This window comes from Chrysemys picta, chromosome 4 (genome assembly GCF_011386835.1).
Source record: "Chrysemys picta bellii isolate R12L10 chromosome 4, ASM1138683v2, whole genome shotgun sequence".
Lineage (NCBI taxonomy): Eukaryota > Metazoa > Chordata > Testudines > Emydidae > Chrysemys > Chrysemys picta.
This window is the reverse complement of record NC_088794.1, coordinates 83,534,688-83,553,168: the sequence shown is the minus strand read 5'-3', so window position 1 is coordinate 83,553,168 and position 18,481 is coordinate 83,534,688. Positions and strand designations below refer to the sequence as shown.

Sequence of the window (18,481 nt, the reverse complement as noted above, 5' to 3'; positions counted from 1 at the left end):
ACATTTAATTTTAGACTTACAGCATATCTTGGGTACAAATGTCACATGAAGTGTCTTACATGTGTCAAATCTGCAAAAAAGGAATTTTGCTTATAGCAGTTTCTGAATACTTTTCAATATATTTGCACTTTCAGATTTTTAATTCAGGAATTCCATGTAGTATCCGTTACTTAGCTGTCCTCTTGATCTGTAGACTAACTTTTAAAAATATTCCCTTGGAAGTGTCTAATTTCACCAGTATGTGGAGTTTGCCAAATCTCTGTAGTATTTCTCTTTGCTAAATGTAGGCTTATTATCATTGTTTTCCTCTTCTCTTCCCCCCCAAGACACTTCCCCCCCCCTCCCTTTTTCTCAGTCTAAATATCTCTAAATTTTCAATATCTGATTATTGTGTCTGATGCATGATCCTATCAGTATTTGGTATGTGAAATAGAAACTTTAAGCATAGGAATCTCTAGAACAGATACAAATGGCCAGTATTGAGTCCTTCTGAAGAGAGCAACCCCCTAATAATCAGCTAGTTCCTAAAGCATGAGGATCGATTGCCTTTTGTTGTTATCCCGTCTACTGTTACTGCAGATGATGTCCTATGTCTAAAGCCTATTTTTAATTCTAAGATGTATGCCTCTGTAGTAGTGTCCCAGATTTAAGAGTAATTATCAGTTATAAGTTGCCTTATTTAATCATGCCATATTGTGCTATAAAAACAAACCGTGTAGTTGGGAATCCTGATGAGCCTTCTCTGCCACTTATCATGTTTCAGCTCTAGCTCATTCTGTAGTTACGTTCAATTCTTTAAAATAGTCTATAAAATTATTTTATATCCTTCAGAGATGAGATGGTAAAACTAAATTCTTTATTCAAGGTGGAATATTGACCCGTGGGACTAGACTGTTTGTTTTTTTTTTGCATTTTTTGCTGTATTAATACAAGAACAGAGATCTCTGCATTTGTGGCCCATCCTGTGTATCAAGCAGGCATCTTTGAGCTGTCTGCATTGGTGCCTAGCTTTGTCAAGCGTGTAACCAATTAGAACCCATTTGTTTTAATTAGAAAATGTTCCTTCAATGTGCATTACCTCACACTTCTCAGGTTTTAGTCTGTTGTTGTTTCCCTGTTAACTAGCTAAATTCTTCCATAGTTATTCACAATCATTCCTAGTCTCTTGACATAATCATGTTATAGGCTAATGTATGGACCAACATTGGCCCTAGTATGCTTCCCTGGGAAACTCTGGTATATATTAACCTTTCCTTGCACAGGATTGGTGACTCATTTGTATTTTGTATCTTAATCCATGATTGAGATGTTCCTCCTGCAGCTAATCTGTTTCTTATAAAGCTTCTTGTAAACATCTGATAGCATAAGAGTACAATAGCACCTGACCAGTTCTTAGTAGCTGAGTACGGAAAGAGTACTGATGTGCTTCCATTCAGTAGTGATTGAAAGCTGAGACTTTGTGCAATGGGCACAAGGGCAACTTGCAGAATCTGGTACCAAAGGGTGGATGACCAGGTGTGTGTGCAGGGAAGTGTGTCAAAGCGCACACTTTCTGTGAGATGACCCATGGCTCACTAATCTGGTCTAACAAATAGCAAAATGACTAATGCTTTTCTGCAGTGTGCCTCCAAGGGATAGTCAGAGGAGATTCTAGTGTGATCAGAAAAATAGGTCACACAAACTCCACTCTAAAGAGGTTTCTTGTTCTCTGGCAAGGGGACAGTCTTAAGCAGCAGGTTGGATTATGTGCTTTGAAGTGGTTTCAAAAGCCTGGTTTTATTATTCCAAACTATATGAAGGAGGGAAGGAATTGTGATAGAGCAACTGTTCTTTAACACAACAAATGAGTAGCTTCAGATTGGTAAATGATGGCAATGCATGTTAATATGTAGAACCATTGCTGATAGTATATATTATGACACAGCCTCTGAAAGGCATCAGTTTATACAATAGTTCTGTCTAGGACCCCAGCTGTGTCAAGATAATAGCTAATTAATGTTGATGGTCTTTGTGGCTAAATTTGGATTTTGCACTCTGCCATTGACACCCGTATGTATTCTTCTTAACTTTCAGTGAATTTGGTTCAAAAATAATCTCACTAAAGCCAATTATCAAAGTGTTGCCAAAACTCTTTGAGTCTCGAGAGAAGGCTGTTCGAGATGAAGCCAAACTCCTTGCTGTAGAGATCTACCGCTGGATAAGGGATGCTCTGAGACCACCATTACAGAACATAAACTCGGTTCAGGTAGGCTACAGGAAGTATCTATCTGAGCAAAGTTTTATGAACTAAGGTTCATAAATATTCCAGTGTTCAAACTAATTCTCATAAAACCCTGTTATATACCAGGATGAGATATTTTTACCTGAGCATGTATTTTCTTGAGCCTTTCTGTCTTACTGAAAACTGTTGCTGTCTGGTAAAAACACTTAACTTTTTCTCTCTCTATAAAACAAAATTATTTTTTTCATTTTTGTGGCTTCAAAATGGTAACTAAGCAACATTCTGGTTAAAGATGCATAGCAAATCTGTTCACTACTTCTTCGGTGGGTGAGAGGTAGGAAAAATACCATATCCAATTGCAACTAGAGGGGGAATTTAGGTGGGTAGTTTAGATTCTCCCCATCTCTTTTGGGCAACTACACTTGCCATCTGCTCCCTTTAAGAACTAGGTGTCAGGGTCACCATTCTCTCTTGGCAAAGAAGAGAGAACTTGCAATGTATTATAACAAAAATAAATATGTTCTGGTAATGTCCAGGATTTGATAGGCATTGTCTATGCACAGGAAGGTCTTAATGTAATAGCATGGTGTTATGGAAACTAAATACTCAATCTTCAGAGCTTTTCAAATGCCCACACATCCATCCCCCGTTTAATTGAGTATTGCGGTCAGATGAGAAGTTGTTGCTTTTAAACAGTAAGGTAGTAACATCTCTGGTATACAGAGATATTCAAAAAGATATTCCTTTTCCTGAAAAACTGAATTACCAGTACTGCTTTCTACAACTAGGTATTCAAAGCTGGGCTGACCCAACCCTGCTTACCTAGTGACTTTATTAATCTCTCTGCATGCGATGGCATGGCTATAGCATAAGACTTTAATATATTCAACCCGCCATTTTTCCTCTTTATTTAGATCATAACCTCTTCACAAAAGCCAAAAATAACCTTTTCCCACTGTTCTAACCAGTTTCTATTGTAGTAAACATTCCCCTCACCCCTGGTAATATTTCTATGCACTATAAATATAACTAGTCAAAATCCTAAACAGTGAGTTTACCATACCTCTGGGAGGAGGGAGGTTAGCTTTGTAGCCTCTCGTCATCTCTAGATGACCTCCTGAGGTCCCTTCCAACCCTGATATTCTATAAGTTCTATAAGCTCTATCTCCATAATAGGACAAATATTGTAGGATTACAATATCATTGCAAGTGAACTGAAAGGATAGCACAACCAGATTATAAGATTAAAACCTAAAGAAGAAAATTCCTGACAATTGGGGGGGGGGGGGGAGAAATACCATTGCTTTTTAATAAAGTGGAAGCTTGCCTGGAGTTATCCTGTATCAGTGGGTGGAATGTTATGTTTCATGCTTTAGGCCTTGAGAATTATTCTTGTGATTCTTACAGCTAAAAGAGTTGGAAGAAGAATGGGTCAAACTACCTCCAGCAGCTCCCAAACAGACCAGATTCCTGCGTTCCCAGCAAGAGCTGAAAGCCAAATTTGAGCAGCAGCAGGCAGCTGGAGGGGATGCAGATGGAGGTAACCTATGTGGTGATGGTACTCTACTTGGAAACACGTCATTATTAAAAGACACAGTAAGAAATAGAACAGACCAGAAAGGTGCATTTAATTAAAAGAGACGTAAAGCAAGTGGGGCACACCATCCTATCAACAAGACACATTTGGGGGAAAAAATAGTATTTAACATAATCCTAGTAGCAAAGTAGCAAAAACGTTACCATTCATAGTCCACTTCCCCTCTTGTCTTTGATGAAGGGAACATGGGGGATGTGTAAGAATGAAATTTGACTGACATGACAAGCCTCTCTGCTAAGCTTGCATACCTCCACTAATCTTCTCTTGACCTGCAGGAGGAGATGATGGGGATGAGGTTGTCCCACAGGTGGATGCTTATGAGCTACTGGAAGCTGTGGAGATTCTTTCCAAACTTCCCAAAGACTTCTATGACAAAATAGTAAGTATAAACCGCTACCTCTTATCTCTGCGATATTGAGAGGTGAGGGCTGATGGACTTTCAGACTGACATACATCCTGCAAATAGGCAGTACTGTTACACGAATAATAGGGAGCTGGCTTGCACGATATAGGCCGTCTAATCTGCATAAATAGGTGTAAAATCAAGATAGAAACTGAAATGTGAGTGCATTCCAATGGCTAGCTGTAACCACCAAGCTTAGAGTATATGAGGATACTAAGAGTACTTGAATTTCTTGGTACAAAGTTAGGCTCTAGAGTCTACGGTCTGTCTAGAGTGAGCTTTCCTAGAGCTGTTAGGTGTCTGGTGTACACAAATGTAGAATGCTTTGCTTTGCAGGAAGCCAAAAAGTGGCAAGAGAGGAAAGAAGCTCTGGAAGCTGTTGAAATGCTGGTGAAGAATCCCAAACTGGAAGCAGGGGACTATGCAGACATGGTGAAAGTTCTTAAGAAGGTAAAAATGGCTGTACCAGTCATATGTATTTTGCATTTGTATATTGCAGCAGTTAACTGCTTAATGCCAAAAGATTAGATTTTAATGCCTTGAAAGGCCACCACTGGTCATAAGACCAAATACTGGCACAATGCCTATGTCCAAATTACTCTTAACATTACACCTTTGATTAACAGACCCACCCAATAGGGTGGTGCTTAAATTATTTTGGTTTGCTTCTGTCCTGTTGAACATTGGGACCTGTAGGCTTCTCAAATAGTATGAGAATCCAACAGACCTTTCCTCCAATAATACATTTGGGTATGTGCCTCTTTCTACAGACACTTGAGAGAAGTTTAGGAAAAAATGGGATGGAGGAAAAATACTGAAAATATAATTATATAAATCAGTGGTATGCTCTCATCTTGAATTCTGTGTTCAGTTCTGGTCACCCTTTCTCAAAAAGAATATAGCAGAATTATAGGGTATTATGACACACAATTGGCCTGTAGAACACATTGCTATGTAACATCAGAGGCTAAGAGCTTAACTGGATTTGGAAAAGGATTGGATGATTATACAAATAACAAGAATATTCAGAGTTCTTCTAGTAAAGATTTAAAATAAAAAGATATAGAAGGGCTATAAACCCCATTCTTCAGAGAAAAAGGAGAACCTCTAATGGGTGGGGTTTAGGAAGAAACTTCCCCTTTGTCCTGTAACACTCCGGGTAGGTTATTGCACAACTTCCTACTGCAGGGCTTCTTGCACCTTCCTTTGAAACAGGTGGTGCAGCCCACTGTTGGAGATAGGTTATAGACCACTGATCTGATCCAGTGTGGCAGTTCCTATGTTCCTAACCTTGTCCACAAGTCTCTAGGGATTGATCATATTCCTTCCACCTTCAGACCAAATGGTCTCCTTATGAAGGTGCAAAAATAGTGGCAATTTAATGCTTTCACTTGATTGTATTACAGTCCTAACTTTCAGATCTGATTTTTGGGGGAGCAGCATGCAAAATCCTTTCCCTACTCAACGCTCTCTTAGGGGACTGCAGTTTTCTAGGGCTTTGGCTGCCGGTTTGGGATTTCACAAGTCCAAGTAGAGGAGATTGGTACCTCCACAACCTGCAGCTCTTCATAAAACTGCCATTTTTAGACACACAAATGGCACTACATTGTAAACGTATAATATGTACATGCATTTAGATGTATGCTTTCAACGGACCTTTTTAGCTCCCCATCCAAACACCTGGTCTTAAGTTAATTCCAGTCTGTATTTATTAAAGTATAGTTCTGCAAAATGGGGAAGACTTGTCTCATCCAGCCCTTGACTTACTCTTCTATCAGAAATCCATATGGCTTCCTGTCTGAGACTTTCAAGTTAGTCAGGCACACTTTGTTACTGGAAAACTACATCCTTTTAAAGGGAGTCCTGAAATGTACCTGTTTGAGATCAACCACTCTCCCCCCTCCCCCCCCCCCCCCCCGCCCCCCATAAATAAATAAATAAAGCCCAAGGGAACAGCTGATGCTGGCTCCAGGGTTTGTACAGAGTTTCCTGCACACCACCACCTTCCTTCAAGATGCACTGGGAACTGCAGCTGCCTGGAACCCTCCAGCTCTCCCTCCCCCTTGGCAGTGTCTTGTATTTACTAGCTGGAGAGCTGGGCTCTGCTGGGTCCAGCGGCTCTACCACACCAATTCCATGGGGAAAAATGAAATTCTGCACAGATCGTTAATTCTGCATAAATTCAGCATTGCACAGTGGGTCAGAATTCCCCCAGGAGTAATTTAACATAGTATGATGGGAACTTCATTGACTGGCTAGGACTACTACAGTTCACTGATTGAAGCAACATTTATCATTCAGTGTACCAGGACAGTGATGCAGTATCCTTCTGGGATTGAATGAAATTATCCGGCCCAGTTCAAGTTGGTACCCCAAGTAACTGCTTCACTCTTAACTTTGGACAAATTCACTGTTGCTGCTGTGGCTATTCTTTCAATGCAAGTAGCACTCTGCCTAGACTTCTGATTCTCTGATATCTGTTTGCCTGTAATGTTGTCCTTCCTTTGCAGGTTGTTGGAAAGGACACAAATGTCATGTTGGTTGCTTTGGCTGCCAAATGCCTTGCTGGACTGGCTACCGGCCTCAGGAAGAAATTTGGACAATATGCAGGACAAGTAAGTAATAGGTACTTCACTCTGCATTTCCTCCTTCGTATATGATGACAGTAATAAAACTGCTTTAAAAATAACTACTCCTTTTAATGACTGCCAGGGCTTGGTATTTCTCTTTTTAAACAAAGTAAACTTGATATGCGTATGTTCCTTCTACACTTGGATACTTGCTGGATTAAGGGGTGAAAGTTTCCAAGTATGTGCAAATCTTTAGTCGTGGTATTAAGTTACAAGGTCCTTGTTTGTTTCCTGTTCTTTGCTGCTAAGCATGAGCAGGATCCAATGTCATTGCAGGAACAATTCTTAAATTCCATGATATTTAATTTGTTGTTCTGCCCTCAAATACCCTTTATTCCTATTCCCTCATTACCAGAGAAACACCCACAGAAACACAGATCTGTAGCTCATAGAAGAAAATATTCACTGACCTAGAATGCCAAATGTTGGGGAAGAAGGGGAGCTTGTAGCAGACTTCAGTGGCTTATCTATCTGATTTCTCAGGCCTCAGTTGATCATCTGCTCTCTAGGCCAGAGGTTCTCAGGACAAATTATTTGGTGGCCTCAGTGTGGCCACCAACTCTTGCTGGTGGCCACGCTCACTTTTTCCTAAAATACTCCAATTAGCTTTAGGAAAAACAAATAAATATGCATAGATACATGTCCAAATCACTGTAATTTATTTATTGCTAGCTAGGAAGTCTGTTAACATCACGGTTCACAGCGGACTTACTCAGCCCTGGGAAGTCTGGGGACAAATTAAGCCCTGGATGGGGGGAGCAAGGGAGGCGCCAGTGGGCAATGGAGATGGGGGGAGGTGAAGCCTGAAGCCCCGGGGCTGGATTCCAAAGCCTCCCAACCAGACCCTGCTTCCCCACCACCACTGGGCTGAAGCCCAAATCCTGAGCCTCACAACCCCTGGAAAGATGGGGAACTCACCGGTTGCTCAACCCTTGCTGGAAGCCCAAGCAACCAACACCAAAGCTGTGCATCCATGAGCACCAAGGAGGGGGCAGGGCCGCTGCTCTCCCCTAATGACACCTCAAGAGGCTGTGGCCACAAGAAAAGCCCCTGGTGGCCGCATTTGAGAAACGCTGCTCTAGGCAGTCTAGCTTGCCAGCCTCAGCGTCTGGACCCAACTTTGGCTGTCTAACGCTCTGTTCTTCTTTGAGTGATTGCTCATGTGTATTCCACAATAGGTGTGCATGCTCGCCACATGCACCGGTGCAAGAAGTTTTTCCTCTTAGCAGTACCTATGGGGGGGAGCGACCCCTGGAGTGGCAACTGCCTGGTGCAGTATAAGGGGAGCTGCGCGCTCCCCCCACCCTCAGTTCCTTCTTGCCGCCAGTGAAGGCGCGTCGGAACTACTCAGCTCCAGCTTTACTGCAGCTTGTCCCCAGAACTCTTCGTTCGTTCATTCATTAGTACCTGTAGCCAGTTGGCTGTTTTAGGTTAGTTTAGTTAGTTAGGGAGCCCGGGCCGGGGCATGCCCCACGCCCTGGGATTTAAGTCGTGCAGCTCTTGTAGGCATTCTATGCCCAGGAGTGACCCGCACGCGGACTGTCTGCGCTGTTTGGGAGAGACCCATATCAGCGAAAGGTGCAAGATCTGCAAGTCGTTCAAGCCCCAGACCAAAAAAGAAAGGGACATTAGGTTCCGGGCAATCCTGATGGAGTCGGCCCTGGCCCTGACCCTGGCACACCGCTCTGAACCGGCACTGCGGTGTTGGTACGCAGAGACCCTGCGGTACCATCGACCAATCGGCACTGCTCCCCCTCTACGGGGCATGCCAAGAGGACCAGAAAGACTCCCTCTTCGCAGCGGCACTGAGGGAAGTCTGGGACAGAGGCTAAGCCCAGGTCGGGCAGTCCTCGATCTCCACCGGGCCCTAGGCCTCTGACTCGCGTTGAGCGGAGTAGCCCAGCCCCTTCGGAGCAGGCCTCTCCGGATGTCTGGATGCCATCTACGCCCAAAGCTCTCCAGGTGGCCAGGGACATCATGTCCATGCCAGAACCGGAGCGCCGCGGATGTTGGCCCCACACTCCAGGGGCAAGCCGCCTCAGGGATCGCCACACTCACCACCGGGCCGGTACCGGTCATGGTCAAGGGAACGTTCCTGATGCCGCTCACCGCCCAGCGACCGTTCAGGGCTCAGTCCATGTGGATCGCCCTCGACACCAGCCAGACTTTCCGGATGGGTGCCGTCTGACTGGAACTCCCGGCACCACTAGTCTTCGTGGAGCGAACATCGACGGGACTGTGGCAGAAGTAGCCAATGGTCCTCGTCTTGAAGGTGGTACCGCAGTCGGTTGTGGCACGACCATCGATGCCGTTCCTGCTCGGACTCCTACTCCAAGTCTCCGCCAAGGCACCGCAGCCCTGGGCGTCAATCGCTGGCATCTCAGTCGTGGGTCTACCTGTCGAGGCTGTTCGTGGAGCAGCTACTAAAGTCGTTGCCGTTCCTCTGCATCGAGATTGTGGTTCCCGTGGCCGACGTAGATCCCGGCACCGCTGCTACTCCCGGTTCAGAGGCAGCAGTGGCTCATACGCCAGCCCGGCCTCCGCTCATAGCCACCCGTCAACAGGCCAGGCCAGTGGCACCGAGAGTAGAGGCTGGCCCAGTGGGCACCATGGCCTCTGTTGCAGCCCCCAGTGGGGGCGCACTTGGTGGCTAGAGCACCGTCAGCCTCCCTCACTATACTGTCCAGGAAGGAGTCGGTGGGACCCATGTCTTTGGTACTGTGCCCGGAGTCCAACCAAGTGGTAGATCCTCCGGTGCTGGCCAACACCCAAAGCACTGCGCCGGCCTTCTCGCTTCGCCTGGAGGAGGTGATCGCAGCCCGCCCCCCTCCGTGTCCTGCGAGAGGACTACAGGGCCCACCAAGACCTCTTAAAAAGGGTGGCAGCAAGCCTCCACCTCCAGGCAGAGGAGATGGAGGAGCCCTCAAGCTCCCTGTTTAATGTGCTGTCCCCCTCGGCACCGGGCAGGGTGGCCTTGCTGCTCCACGAAGGGGTGGCAAGAATTTCAAATGCCCTGTGGCAAACACCAGGCTGCCTCGGATGCAGCGGACATGGCCGCGCGGTGCATGGCCTCAGCAGTATCCATCAGACGGGCATCATGGCTCTTGCTCTCTGGGCTGTCCAGCGAAGCGCAGTCTTCAATGCAGGATCTCCCTTTTTGATGGGAAGGCTGTGTTTGCAGAGGAAACAGACACAAGGCTGCACGGCATGAAAGACTCCCGCACAACCCTCCAGACCTTGGGCCTCTATGTCCCTACTCCGGCAAAACCCAAGTTTAAGCCACAGCAGGCTCCTGCCCAGGCCATCCTCCCAAAGTATGAGACCGCCCATAGGAAGCAGCGGGACTATAGGAAACGCCCACAGAGGCAGTGTCGGCCTGCCCCCCAACTTGGGGTCCTCTAAGGGCAAGCAGGCAGGTAAAAGGCGTTTTTGACGGGACACTTGGGGATACCCCACCATTCTCAGCAGCGATCCACCCCCAATAAAGCTGCCTTTCTCCAACAGATTGTGTGCTTTCCTCCTGGAATGGTCGTGGCTCACCTCGGGCCGATGTGTCCTCAACAGATGCCCCCGGTTCTGCTCTCGGGAGGGCCTGGGGAGGGGCGCTATCTCCGATGCCTTTCTCCTGTCCTGGTCGGGCCAGCTTCATTATGCCTTTCCCCAATTCCCTCTAATCAGCAGGGTCCTGGAAAAGATAAACAGACAAGGCCCGGGTCCTTCTCGTAGCCTCAGCATGTCCCAGGCAACATTGGTATGGGACCTTCTCGGGCCTGGCAGTGGCTCCGCCGTGGCCGTTGCCACTCCGCCTGGTCTCTCAGGGCCAGGGCCACCACCTCCATCTCAACCTAGCAGCTCTTCACCTCAGTGTGGCTGCTCAGTGGCCAGGTGGTGAGGAAAGGACATGCTCGGAACAAGTTCAGCGAGTCGTCCTCGAAAATAAACGGCCCTCCACTTGCCGCTCCGATTTGGCAAAGTGGTCTCGTTTTTTCTAGGTGGGCGGTGGACCAGGATGTTTCCCTGATGGCCACCCCGCTCCAGCTTATCCTTGATTACCTTCTCCACCTGAGGGCCCAGGGCCTGGCGCCCTTGTCAGTCAGGGTGCACCTGGCAGCCATTTCAGCCTTCCATCCCCTGGTGCAAGGACACATGGTGTTTTCTCATGCTATGACTGGCTGGTTCCTTAAGGGTTTGGACCGTCTCTACCTATATTCTAAGACCCTGGTACCACTGTGGGACCTGAACCTGGTGCTTGCTCATCTTATGGGGCCCCCTTTTGAACCGTTGGCCATGTGCTCCTGGTCTCACCTCATCTTCCTGGTTGCTATCACGTCGGCCAGGCGGGTCTTGGAGCTCAGGACCCTGACCTCCAAGCCACTGTACGTAGTCTTTCGTAGGGACAAGGTCCAGCTCTGCCCACACCCTGCGTTCCTCCCGAAGGTGGTCTTCACCCTACCACGTGGCTCAGGACATTTTTCTACCAGTTCTCTGTCTCAAGCCTCATGCGACCAGTGAGGAGCGCTGTCTCCACACGCTTGATGTACGGCGGGCCCTGGCTTTCTACCTTGAGCGGACCAAGCCGTTCAGAAAGTCCTTGCAACCGTTCGGCACCTCAGCCAAGCGTGCAAGGGACCAGCGGCTTTCTAATTGGATCACTTCATGCATCCGGTCCTGTTATGAGCTGGTGGGTGTCCCCCTCCATCCACTGTGAGGGCACACTCAACTCGGGCACAGGCCTCATCAGCTGTCTTCGTGGCCCACGTCCCTATACAGGACATTTGTAGGGATGCCATGTGGTCTTCGGTTCACACGTTCACCTCTCACTATGTGATAGTCTCACAAACCAGGTTCGACAGAGCGGTACTCCGTCCCGAGAACTTGTGAACTCCTACCCACCTCCAGCAGATATAGCTTGGAATCACCTATTGTGGAATACACATGAGCAATCACTCGAAGAAAAGTGTTACCTTTTCATAACTGGTTTTAGATGTGTTGCTCATATCTATTCCACATCCCGCCCTCCCTCCCCTCTGCCGGAGTTGTCTGGCAAGAAGGAACTGAGGGTGGGGGGAATGCTCACCTCCCCTTATACCACACCAGGCAGGCACTGCCCCCCCTACGGGTACTGCTAAGGGGAAAAACTTCAGGCATTGGTGCATGTGACAAGCATGCACACCTATTGTGGAACAGACATGAGCAACACATCTCGAACACCAGTTACGAAAAGGTAACTGTCTTTTACCGGGCTCCATGGTGTAGTGCAGGGAGTATGCACTATAATTCAATTAACTCTCTTGTGGAGAACAAATGGGAGCTGCAAGTAGGGCCTAGTAGAATAGAGAGAACCCAGGTACCTGGCTGCAGCAGAATGACGCATTCAGTTGTAAAAATGAGTGTTGACATTGGGGAAAAATGCCAAATCTTCTCTGCTGCAGAATCACTTGAGTCCAGAGGGCCTTGATTGAGATGAATGGGACATTGTCTGTCTGAACGTGTTTTAGGCAGACACAAGCAAGCATTATTGCCTCTGTTTACACTTGGTTTGTGTTTTAAAGGTTAGCCCTTATAGCTGCAGAGATAGTAACATAATTTAAAAGAGGTGAGATTCTACAGCTAAATTCTGATACAAGGAATAGATTCTGTAGTTGTGGGATATGTGAGGTGGTGGAGTTGCTCTGAGTACATGCTCTGTTCAGTACTGTAATGGGCATCTCTGACTTGCACAAACTTAGTACACCGCTATTTGCTAGGGAACTTGGTTTGCCTAGTTTTTTTCCTAAGAAATTGGACCTTTCCTGTGAGTTATTGGCCAATATTTTAACATAGCATCTGTTAATCCTCCAAAAGAATTTACACAGTATGAACACTTCCAGAGTCAAATGCATTGACATTCTCTTGAAGCTTCGTTTAATCAGCTTGATTGTAATTAAGTCACTCCACATAGAAATGTATTCCTGATCCTAGCTGGGTGCGTTTGAACCCAGGGTTTAGCAATATGATAGAAACTAATTTATAGCCTAGCGCAAATTGGCTTTTCAGTTAACCAACTCTGACTTTCTTTGTAACAGTCTCATTGGGAATACTACCGTACATTGAACTCAGCAGGCTCCAGGAAGGTCGGTGAAAAGGAGATTTCACAAGTGAATTTCTTCTTGCTGTCTGACCAACTCCCGTTACTTCACCCCTAAATTATGGAACTTTCTCATCTATTAATTGGGTGTCCATACTACATTTAATCTTTTTCCTGAGGTACCAAGAGTCCAGTGGGACTATGGAACTCCCTCTCTTTATTTCTGTTCTATGTCAGTTGTTACACAGCACTCATCATTGGAGTATGAGCATTTTCCAGTAGTGTGTTTAAAAGTGATGTGACAGACTTCTGTCACATGTTGGTCATTCTCTCCCTGAGGGGAGAAGTGTGCAAAATGAAGTGTCTTGTTTTGGTAGGTTTTAGGTATGTGTGCATTCATGTGTGATATGTAGTTTGCTTGTATAGCTCCTTTGGGTGGTATTTAGTAGCTTTAGTGGAGGCTGATAGGAGCATTATCAGGCGGCTGTATTACAGGCCAAAAGAGGCTTGGAGGAATTGGTTGTTTTATCCTGTTTATATCAATCAGTGTTCGGTGCTGGTGCTTGAGTTTCTATCTCTTCTAGTCATTTGATGCTGAGTTTCAGAAAACCAAGTGGGTCAGTATGGGTGATAGGAGGAAGGGGCCTTAAGGATACCAGTGTGTTGATGTTCCAAGCTAATATACAGGGTTTTACCAGATCTTCAATTCCTTGTCTTGAGTGCAGCTATCCTTTCATATACCTTGGAATTTGTTGGAATCAGTGAGTCTTTTGTGATCAAATTGGGATCATAAGTCTTGTTAACAGTCAGGGATCTTTCAGCTTCCAGATATCTTAATGATGTGGTGGTCTGTTCAAGACAGTGGCTGGTTTGTGATGATCTTGAGGCTGAAAATGAAGTTCAGGGTCTGTGGGTTGGCCTGGAGATGACCTGTGAGATCCCTAGGAAGGTGAGTGAAGAAATGAGTTTCTGAGCTTTTGCATCTGCAATCTTTCAATAGGCACATTGAAATCTCCTAATTTTTTTTTTTTGCTTCGTGCTGGCTGTTTCCAGCTCATGCTGAGGCAATAGTCCCATGCAATGTATAGGTATTAAATGTCTGGAAGCTAGTTTCTTACATCTGCTGTGCTGATTATTTGTATAGTTCCTCTCCTTTTGGACTGATAGGTGGAATGGGCCATAGAATGATCAGAGTGGAGGAACAAGTTTTATGGGTAGAAAAATGCCATAGGAAAAACAGATCTGTTGGATACCTTTTAGCAACTGTAACCTGGTTGAATCGAGGGAATGTGTGGTGCTGGAGCAGTGTGTTCCTAAAGTAGTTGTAGGTATGCTGTAATCATGGTGGCATAACAATGGAAATAATGACAATATGTAGTGATGAGCCCAGCAAAAATGGGAGGCATTAATGGTATCAGGCATCCATTTCCTTGACATAAACTTTCTGGTATCATGATGTCCCTAATGCTCTTACCTGCTTGGGGGAAGAGATGGAGTGGAGAGAAGAGGGGTGATGAGTACTTATTTATAGGCTGAATTACAACTGTAAAGTGGCTTTCTGGCCAACAGGTGGCAGCAAAAGCTGGAAGAGCAGGACTGGGGCTCAGGGCTCCTTCCTCAGAGGGCAGAGCCCTTAGGCAGCCTTCTTCCTGGTGGTGGCTCTTTTGCTGGAGGGGGAGGTGTTAGGAGAAGTGTCTCAGCCTCTCTGACATTTAGAAACCAGAGATTTTTCTAAAATTGTCATAAATGAGTGAAGTCCAGTGCCCTGCTGTTTCTGGTGGTGATAATGGTGGAATATAGGGCCAGCAGGAGCTGGTTCCTTACCATTGCTATGTCCCTGTGGCAGGGGCGAGGGAGGCGAGTTGAGGAATCCTTAACTATGTGCATACACTCATGAATCATGAGGGTGCGAAGTGTCACATGGGGAGGGTTTTTGTTTTTTCTGCAATTAGGCAATTGAAGTATTGTGTGTCCTTTTAAAAACAGGTTGTCCCAACTATCCTGGAGAAGTTTAAAGAGAAGAAGCCTCAGGTTGTGCAGGCCCTGCAGGAAGCCATAGATGCAATCTTCCTTACGGTAAGGACAAGTGTTATAAACTCTGTCAGTACTGTGCTACTGGGAATTGATCATGCTGGTTGTTTGAGAAGACTCTTCTCCTATCCCTCTTCTGAAGCTAACCACCTCACATGTTAAACCTTTTAGACTACATTGCAGAACATAAGTGAGGATATTTTGGCTGTGATGGATAACAAAAACCCAACAATCAAGCAACAGACTTCCTTATTCATTGCAAGAAGTTTTCGTCACTGTACACCTTCTAGCTTGCCAAAGAGCCTGCTAAAACCCTTCTGTGCTGCTCTTCTTAAGGTAAAACCGGATGGATTGATATTTCTGTAGGAAGCAGTGTGTTGTGATGGAAGCATTGGATTGGGTGAGGTGAGAAGCCTTTCTGATAGGATGTACCATGTAGTGAAGCTTTGCATATTCTGGTGCACCAAGTAGAATAACTGGGAGGGCTGGGTGACAACTAGCCTGCAGCAATGGAGGCTAGTTACCTTTATTCCTGTGGAATAATGTTCTTTGGTCCTGTTTAGTTTCCTGAATGGAAAAGACTCTTCTCTATGGTACAGATGGAGTTTTAGGACAAAGAGTGGAAATCACTGACTTAGGAGAGACTCCCAGTGACTAGGCCTGCTTGTGACATTGTATAAGCTTTTTTCACTGAACTAAACTTCTACCACTCTGTCATAAAATGAAATCGGAGGGGAGCAATAGCTTTAAGATAACTAGTCATCAGTGGACTAGACTAATACCTCCTCCCTTCATACAATCCACTCTTCACCACAAGTATTTCCAGTAAAAATAGGGCATTGCTCTTATAATTTATAATAGTACTTAGTACTCACCTTGTTCTTTACAAATGAATCCTCTCAACAGCATATCAATGACTCTGCCCCTGAAGTTAGAGATGCTGCATTTGAAGCTCTAGGCACAGCTCTGAAGGTGGCTGGAGAGAAAGCTGTGAACCCTTTCCTAGCAGATGTGGACAAACTCAAACTTGATCGGGTGAGCTTATGGATTTGAACAGAATGCTGTATATGTAGTGGCTAGTGAAGTGCTTTCATACCTCTGCAGTGTCCTAGTGTGTTGGTGGGTAACAAACTTCTTAAAACCCATGTAGGGAATAATCCATCTCTAAGGTGTATTATCTCAGGTTTAATGTGGACTAGTATTTAAAAGTGTGATGTTCACTCCCCCCTCCTGCCAGCTGTAACTTGGTCAGTTTAGGATCGTTAAAGGCACTGACTTGAAAAACTTGTTAGTGTACATTAGCTAACATCGCACCTTAAATCCTGATCTAGATACGAGGTCTCTATTATTGGTTTGGAAGTTGTGGAGTCTGTAACAGAAATCTGTCTTATCTCCTTTCTGCCAGGTGACATTTGGGACTCTGCCATCTGGTTTGTGACCCTAGTTAAGCTTCAAATCCTGCATAACACTATGTATGGACTTGTCCCTTCAGGGTGAGGTATTCACCCATGTACAGATGCTGACAGGCTTGTTAAATAAGCTTTAAACTATATAGTTAGTCATTCAGTAATACCTGCTCTAAAGACTGACTTTGCTTTTAACCTCCTTTATAAGGTCTTCCTTTCTATATACACATCTTCCACTTGCATTAATGGGAGTAGTATGCACACATTAAGAGACTGTACTGTGTGGACTAGAAGTTCAAATTGATACCATTGTCCTGTTAACGTTGCTAAGTGCTGCTTAAATAGCATTAGCTTTTTGGCGGTAAAACAAGTTGTATGATTTTCATGTAGCTCCTGGAGCTGTAGTGGCTCAGAGCTGGCTCTGGATTGGTGGCTTTGACTGGTTAGATGCTGCAGCTGTACTTAAATGGCTTTGGTCTCTTAACATTGTTCCTTAGATTAAAGAGTGTGCTGAAAAGGTGGAGCTGGCTTATGGTAAGAACACAGGTGGAGCAGCTGATAAAAAGGAATGCAGACCTGCTGCTGGAAAGACCCCAGTTCTTTCAGGGGCTGCTGGGGACAAGGATACAAAAGACACTTCAGCCAAATCAGGACCTTTGAAAAAGGCTCCTGCTGCCAAGGTAAGTGGAATATAGACAGTCTGCCTCGCACATGATGGCCTGAGATAGTTACTGCTTGAAAACCCAAAGTTGGCCTATTAAATTTCCTCCAGTTGCAGCCCTCTGCAAATCTAGTCTACAAGTTAATCAGAACAAATCTTTTTTCTTCTGTTCCTGTTCTACCTCTTGTTCAGGAGTAGGTGGTATGCAGTAACAGGCTTTAAAAGAATGCATCCTGTACTCTTTCAGAAAGCAATCTGGTGTGGAATTGAGAATTCCACCATTTTTCATCTGTCCACTAAATGATTTTGTGCTTGTGTTTTGATGCCAAGTCCTGATGATGTGATACTGCAGATAGCCCAATGAATACTTTCAAAGGGTTCTATAAGCAATAATGCAACTGGGCGTGCCAGTGTAATACTAACACATCGCTGAAGAGAGAACACACTCAATGACAATATGTTGCTCTTGCAATAAAGATGCTCTGGAGTGTTATATCTTCCTGATTATCAAATGTTGTTGTGTAAACCACCAGTCTGGATAAAAAAACAACTGATCATTACATTTTAAAAAGCTTTAAGCAATACATGGTTATCTTAGCACCCTTCAGTTACCTTTGCTCGGTCAAACAATTGTTGAGGAATGCAGAAATGAATATTTATATTGATCAGGGGTCTCAAAACACCTGTTTAGTACTGTAGTGAAAAACTAATTTTATTTTTCCAGACTGCCAGCCACACTTTATGGCTAACTGCAACCTCAAAGGAAATTGATTTGATTAACTTGTTGGTCTCGCACCCTTTTCAAACATTAATCCTTCTATTTCCACTGCCTTAACTTCTCACTATTATTTGACCCAACTCCTGAAGTTTACTGTCCTGGAAATATGACGTCTGAGCTAGCCTGTTCATTGTTATCACCCTGCCTGTTGCACACTGCTACTGTTTGTCCAATTACATTGTTACTGAAGACGTAAGTCTCCTTAATGCAGGGGTAGTCAGTATGCAGACTTTTGGGGCCAAATCCAGACGGGCAGACACTTTTGAACGGACCACAAAATCTTTTTGTTTACTTAGTACTATCATGGTTCTTGCAGTGTGAAAAATGTTTCTCCAGAGTCTGGGGCTTGATTATACCTTGACCAAGAAATTGGGCCTTGACAAAAAATAGAGTACCCTGGCCTTAATGTATCCTTGGAAGTAGAGCATGGAATGTTGGAAAGCAAGACCCTTTGATTTTAAGTATTGATTTTGAACTCTGGTGAATTAAGAGCTTGATTGTTGCTAACTCTTGTTTCCTCCTTAGTCCGGGGGCCCTCCCAAGAAAGGCAAGACAGCTGCAGCTGCTGGTGCAGGAGGTGCTGGAACTAAAGGCAAGAAAGGATCTGAGACCAAAGAGATATTTGAACCTGAACTCTCGGTAGGTACTGTACTATATTCTGAAATTCAAAGTGCAATGCAGTATCAT

General features: G+C 45.1%; 1 protein-coding gene across 16 annotated transcripts in view; it reads left to right on the top strand.

Annotated features, from left to right (window-relative positions):
• CKAP5 (cytoskeleton associated protein 5) overlaps positions 1-18,481 on the top strand; it is a 92,081-nt gene that overhangs the window by 23,371 nt on the left and 50,229 nt on the right. For all 16 annotated transcript variants that reach the window (XR_010601026.1, XR_010601025.1, XM_042849235.2 and 13 more), the window contains 10 exons: positions 2,074-2,245; positions 3,629-3,761; positions 4,094-4,197; positions 4,558-4,671; positions 6,732-6,836; positions 14,905-14,994; positions 15,121-15,285; positions 15,856-15,984; positions 16,853-17,035; positions 18,320-18,433. Coding sequence is in view for 14 of the 16 variants with exons in the window: in XM_042849235.2 (XP_042705169.2) it covers positions 2,074-2,245; positions 3,629-3,761; positions 4,094-4,197; positions 4,558-4,671; positions 6,732-6,836; positions 14,905-14,994; positions 15,121-15,285; positions 15,856-15,984; positions 16,853-17,035; positions 18,320-18,433 (1,309 nt within the window). In the remaining 2 variants the exon portion in view is untranslated. The remainder of the gene's footprint in view (positions 1-2,073; positions 2,246-3,628; positions 3,762-4,093; positions 4,198-4,557; positions 4,672-6,731; positions 6,837-14,904; positions 14,995-15,120; positions 15,286-15,855; positions 15,985-16,852; positions 17,036-18,319; positions 18,434-18,481) is intronic.